Source organism: Myotis brandtii, unplaced genomic scaffold, assembly GCF_000412655.1.
Source record: "Myotis brandtii unplaced genomic scaffold, ASM41265v1 scaffold456, whole genome shotgun sequence".
In the NCBI taxonomy this organism is placed as follows: domain Eukaryota; kingdom Metazoa; phylum Chordata; class Mammalia; order Chiroptera; family Vespertilionidae; genus Myotis; species Myotis brandtii.
The window spans coordinates 4,882,084-4,888,098 of record NW_005367431.1 but is presented as its reverse complement, the minus strand read 5'-3'; the positions used below and the strand labels follow the sequence as shown (position 1 = coordinate 4,888,098).

Here is a 6,015-nt window from a genome sequence, read left to right as displayed (position 1 = left end):
TTTTTTTTTTTTTTAAGTTCCTTTAAATACGTTTATCTACATCTTTTCTGCTTTGAAATTGAGTTATTTAGATTTAACTATGATAGTATAGTAGCCATGTTTTCTTCAGAAATCATAACCTCTTCTTGGGAATCGAGTCATTTAGATAACTGTGAGGGAAGAACATGAGGCTTTTGTCAGGAAAAAGCATGCGTGAGGGGTAAGAAGCCTGTAACTGTAAGGACAGCCATAGGGCCTGTGGAGCATTGGCTTTTACGTCGTAGGCTCTCTCAGCATACCCACCTGAGGAAATCAGAAATGAATCCTTTAAAAAGCATACTGGTTGCCCGGCTGGCATGGCTCAGTGGTTGAGTATCAACCTATAAACTAGGAGGTCAGGGTTGATTACTAGTCAGGCACATGCCTGGGTTGCGGGCTCAATCCCCAGTAGGGGGCGTGCAGGAGGCAGCCAATCAATGTTTTACTATCATCGATGTTTCTGTCTTCTCTCCCTCTTCCCTCCTCTCTCTCTAAAAAATCAATAAAAACATATTTTAAAAAAATAAAAATAAAGTAACATCTCTAATTTAAAAAAAGAATGGAGATCCCCTCATAGGGCTGTTTGAGGATCAAATCAGATGCCTGTTTGTGAGTTGCACACATCAGAATGTCTGGTACGCACCAGAAACAGCCTATGAGCACTGAACACATTAGATAAAATTTTGAAATGTCACACGGAAGGATTTAGGTAGCACGGTTGGCATGAGCAGGCCCTGCCCCAGCATGGCTGGGCCTGTGGCATGACGTAGGCTCATTCACGTGTGTCAGTCCTCTGTGGCCTCTCCCTCCTCCCGCACACCAGCCAGCCTTCTCTCTGGCATGTGTCTTGCCTTTATCTTCCGTAAGTCTTGTGATTGGAAAATTCCAGCTTAAGGTCATTGAGCCAGTGACTAGTCACCCCGTGTGGTTATTATGGGGAACTAAAGGGAGGAGGGTCAAGATGTACAGACCAACACTGGACAGACGTGTGAGGAACCAGCACACACTAAACACACAGGTGCACAGACACATCCATCGCTCCCAGAGCTGGGCTGGAAGTCAGTCGTTGAGCATCCACAGAGACCAGCATTTCTGGAGGGTATGTTGTGCGGGTAAAGATCCTCACCAACACTTCAAAGCTCACTAAGCTACTTGTATTATGTTACTTAAATGCAACTTAAAATTAAGCAGAAATACCTTGTGCTTATAACTCTTACAACTACAAAATCAAAACATCTACCGATTAAGCATGAAGTACAAAACACTAACATTCAAAATAAAATGTATTGGTATCATATTTGGCTGAAACCAAATTGCAGTTTGCCCTATGAATAGAAGACGGACTGCCCTGAGTAGCCACTTTTCGTGTCTGTTGGGTCTGGGTTATAAGTATCACTGAGAAATGTAGGTAGGAACATTCTAGTGGTTAAGAATGTGGACTCAGAAGCCAGACTGCCTGAGTCTTCCTTAACCAGCTTTTTGACCTTGGACACGTTACTCAATCTTTCTGACGTTGAAGTCCTCATCTGTACAGCGGCGATAAGGACGTTCTCACAGGAATGCTGGGAAGATTCAGTGAGTTAAGACAGTGCTTAGAGCATTGCCTGATGCACGGTGAATGCCCCATAGCTGGTGTTAATGTCATTTCCTGCTGAGAACGAATGACGTCCGTTCTCCTTGTCTATGAACTGCTGCAAGTGGCTGGTTAGTCGTATCTGTCAGATGTCATCATGAGGCCTTCCCGTGGGGGAAATAATTCTTAGCATATGCAGCCCACTTCAGTGCGTCTGTCAGTGGCCCTTGACTGCCCCCGGGCACCACCACCAGGAAAGGCCCCGTGTTCAGAAACCACTTGGCCGGGGTTCCTCCTTAGGTGGCCACCCAGATCCCCCGGCCGTGCTTGCTTCTGATTTCACACATAGACACATGTACCAGGAAAGGCCCCGTGTTCAGAAACCACTTGGCCGGGCTTCCTCCTCAGGTGGCCACCCAGATCCCCCCGGCCGTGCTTGCTTCTGATTTCACACATACACACATAGACACGTGTGCGTATAGTTCATAGACTTTTTCAGATTGCTTCCCAAGGGAAAGCACAAAGTTTCAAACTTTTTCATAGACATGGACCACAGTGTGGGGATTGCCAGGGATGAGGTGGGGAGGGGGGTGGAGGAGAGTACAGGGGTGATACATGGTCATGGAAGGAGACTGACCTGGGTGCTGAGTGCTGTGCGGTGGGATTGTGCACCTGAAACCTGTATAATTTTGTTAACCAGTATCACCCCAATAAATTCAATTTAAAAAAGAGCTTTTACATATGAAAAAGATTTTTTTTCACAGAACCACTGCCCAGAGCCAGACAGAAAGACTATAGCAGTTTCACTGTTTCGTTTCTATTTTCTTCAAAATGTTTCAGTTTTCTTTCTTTTGCCTTGCCTTCAAAATCTCATCGCTAGCACTTTTTCCAGTTGATGTGCCTGTCTCTCTTATTCTCATTGGGTCCCGAAGACCAGGACTGGTTCTGGTGAAGCTCCGTGAACTTGATTTCACCTTGACCTTGGTTTCGCTTTTGTGGAAGCTCTAATTTATTGCACAAGCTTCTTGCTTTTTAGTGGCATTTCTTTTTCCATTAAGTCGCTCACTTTTTCTAACATCCAATCTACTGTGTCATTAAAATCTTTGTTATAGATTAGAATTCATTTATAACTGATAACCATTGATAGTGCTAGTATTTCCATAATTCTCCTTTCCTTACATTTTTATATTTGTGTACATGGAGGCTAAGCAGTATTATCAGTGACAATAAAACAGTTATAATAACCAAAAAATGTTGTGATATAAAGTAAAAAGATGTGGCCCAGCTGGCTTGGCTCATAGTTAAGCATCTATCTATGAACCAGGTGGTCATGGTTCGATATCTGGTCAGGGCATATGCTAGGGTTGCGGGCTCGATCCCCAGTGTGGGGCGTGCAGGAGGCAGCCCACCGATGATTCTCTCTCATCATTGATGTTTCTATCTCTCTCTCCCTCTCCCTTCCTCTCTGAAATCGATAAAAAAAATTTTCTTTAAAAAAAAGGTAAAAAGATTTGATTTCTCAGAATCTCAATCACAGGGCTGAAGGTGACCTTGGGAATCATAGTCCAATCCTCATGGCACGCAGATTAGAAAACAGAGGTGATGTGACTTGCTTGAAAACCCACAGAAAGGCAGCTCAGGGACTAGAGTTGGCATTCCCAACTCCCAGACCAGCGCTCCTTCTATTTTTTCTTTCATTAGCCCCTGAAAGAAACTCAGAGGCAGTGAATCCATGTCATTCAAAAACAACAACAAAAAAGCCAAAGGGGAGGGGCATTTCCCCCTAATGGGATACAATGAATAAGGCGATGAAAAATCATAGGTAATGAAGTCAGTAACTTAGTAATTGTAATTAATAAACTGGATGTTCCATATTTTGTTTTTGCTGTTATTGTACCACTAGTATTGGAATGTACTTTTCAACAGTGTGATCTTGGTAGCCAGCATTTGCATTGACATTTATGTGGGCTTTCCCAGATTTTAGTAGTGATTCCATTAAAATAGGGTCACACTTGAGATGTGACTCCAGTGAAGCCGAATGAGATCAGCGTGATTAGGAAAGCATGTGCGGTGGAATGACACTCTCAGTGCTGGTAACACTGTGAAAGACTGACAGCTGACTGCGCTTCATACTTCTATAGAGACTTTCACGGACCATGACTTTACATATGAAGGGGGAAACCCCAAGCGTAATGAAGCAATGGGAAATGTATGAAGTTCTTTGACGCATCAGGTTCACTGTCTGCCAGACATGATCTTGCTCTCCAGAGCTGTGTGCTGCACCCTCCCTTTCCCACTCCTGGGCTCCTTTTCACACAGCTGCATTGGCATCTTCCTGTACGAAAGGAAGCATTACCTGTAGTAAGTGTGCCAGTATCTATATATATAAAAGGCTAATGTGTAAAGTATCACCTGGGGAGTTCTCCCGGGAGAACTGATGGGGGAAGCAGGGAACCTGATGGGCCCTGATCACCGGCCAGGCATGGGGACCTAGTAAAGGCCTCTAGTAAAGGAATCAAAGACTTGGGGAAATAGTTGCCTCCTGGCTGGGGAGCTGAGTCCATGTTGTGGAAGCTCACTGTTAGGAAGTTGCAGGGAACCTGATGGGCCCTGATCGCCGGCCAGGCCTGGGGACCTAGTAAAGGCCTCTAGTAAAGGAATAAAAGACTTGGGGAAATAGTTGCCTCCTGGCCGGGGAGCCGAGTCCATGTTGTGGAAGCTCACTGTTAGGAAGTGAAATAGGGTTAAAGAATAAGACTTAGGAACCTTGTCCCACAGTTTGATGCGTGCTCAGTTGTTTTCTGAACGCCCCTTGGAGTGTGGGTCAGCCTGATCATGTCCAACTGCCTTTGGTTTCTCTAAGCATGAATCGGGGAAAGGTTAGTACTTTGAAGAGTGTTGTTATTATTACCAAATATTCAAGCAAAAGAACAACTGAAAAGCGCAACAACTGCTAGTTTCAGTGACCGAAAAGATGATAAAAATGGTCATGTTCAAAACAGAACTTTCCCACCAAGATTAAGAAGAATAATCTCGGTCTGAGTCAAAGTATCTCTGCCCAGTTAAACAGGGCCCATTGGCCCGACTGGTGTGCTCAGTGGTTGAGCGTCGACCTACGCACCAGGAGGTCACAGTTCGATTCCTAGTCGGGGCATATGCCCAGGTGTGGGCTCAATCCCCATTGGGGGATGTGCAGGAGGCAGCCAATCGATGATTCTCTCTCATTGATGTTTCTATCTATCTCTCCCTCTCCCTTCCTGTCTGAAATCAATAAAAATATATTTTGACAAAATAAGCAGGGTCTAGTGTAAACGTAGACAAAATCCCGCCCTGTAAGCACACAGCTTTGACTGAATGTTCATTCTTGTCATATGGAAGGTTTCTGTCACTGCAGATAATGTGTGTTTTTCGGTGTTGTTTTCTGTGTTGTCCCAATCTTCCTAACTCAGACTGGGGACTGAGGAGAGATCAAGGTGGCTAATCCTATTACTGTGCCATACATTCTTCCCGCTGCTCCTCAGCCCAAAGCGGTTCCCGTGAGTGTGGATTTACATTTCTGCTGTATTGTGCATATCCTCCGAGTTAAAGAAAAGTTCCCCGTCCTTCTGTCTTAGTGGAACCCGGGAGCTGAACTTACCATTTCGTCTGAACGTGTTTGTGATCTGGTGTTCTATTTTTGGCCACGTTACCTTGCTGGTACTATAAACGCTAGTAAATATCTGTTGTACTTCAAAAAACTGGTAATTTACACATAAGTGCTCCATATTTTTGTGCGCTTGAAGTGGCCGTCCACTGTGTGTAGTAGTTTGTGTCTTGTCAACGTGGCCTATCCTGTACTTTGAGGACATTTAAACATTCCTTGTCCTGTCAAGGTGACAGAAGCAGACTGTAATTTTTTGGGAGTCTGTGATTAATTGTAACAAGTTTTGTTTTTAAAGCTAATAAAAATAAAGTTAGTGGTTGTTGTTTTTTAAATCAAGCCACTGAATTGAGTTCTTTGTGTGTAGAATTATTAATAAGTATATTTAGGTATTAACACAAAAAAGACAGAAAGCGAAATTACGTTTGTTTAACTAGATTCCACTTGAACTTGAATGCTGTGTCCTGAGGAGTTGAAGGTGGTGACTCACCGCCAGCCCTGGAAATAACCACCGTGGTTCATGTTCGTGTTCTTCACCAAGAAAAGTTTTTAACCCTGTTTGCTCTTCAGTTAAAAATAATTTATTCCTATTAAAGGCTTATCTCCTGTCTTGGTTAAAAAAAAAAATCTCCAAATCAAAATATTGAAGCTAGAAATGACTACCATAGAGGTTATCTAGTGCAGTGGGGTTTTTGCACCAATTTTTAAGCCATAGAACTCTGCTCTTTGTTCAAGTGAAGCCTTATAGATAAAGCCCAATGTGAAACTGATTGCAAGACAAAAG

General features: G+C 43.6%; 1 protein-coding gene and 1 long non-coding RNA gene across 7 annotated transcripts in view; both read left to right on the top strand.

Annotated features, from left to right (window-relative positions):
- RCAN3 (RCAN family member 3) overlaps positions 1-6,015 on the top strand; it is a 37,492-nt gene that overhangs the window by 30,072 nt on the left and 1,405 nt on the right. For 3 of the 6 annotated variants that reach the window (XR_001363870.1, XM_014546893.1, XM_014546892.1), the window contains one exon: positions 3,293-3,467. The exons of 2 other annotated variants lie outside the window; for them this stretch is intronic. Coding sequence is in view for 3 of the 4 variants with exons in the window: in XM_014546893.1 (XP_014402379.1) it covers positions 3,293-3,378 (86 nt within the window). In the remaining variant the exon portion in view is untranslated. Of the gene's footprint in view, positions 1-3,292; positions 3,468-5,668; positions 5,827-6,015 lie in introns of those variants that run through there. One more of the 6 variants, XM_014546891.1, reaches the window with a different exon arrangement.
- Positions 519-2,843, top strand: LOC106727639. The gene is made up of 2 exons (XR_001363872.1): positions 519-1,891; positions 2,000-2,843. It is a non-coding gene; the product is annotated as an uncharacterized LOC106727639 (long non-coding RNA).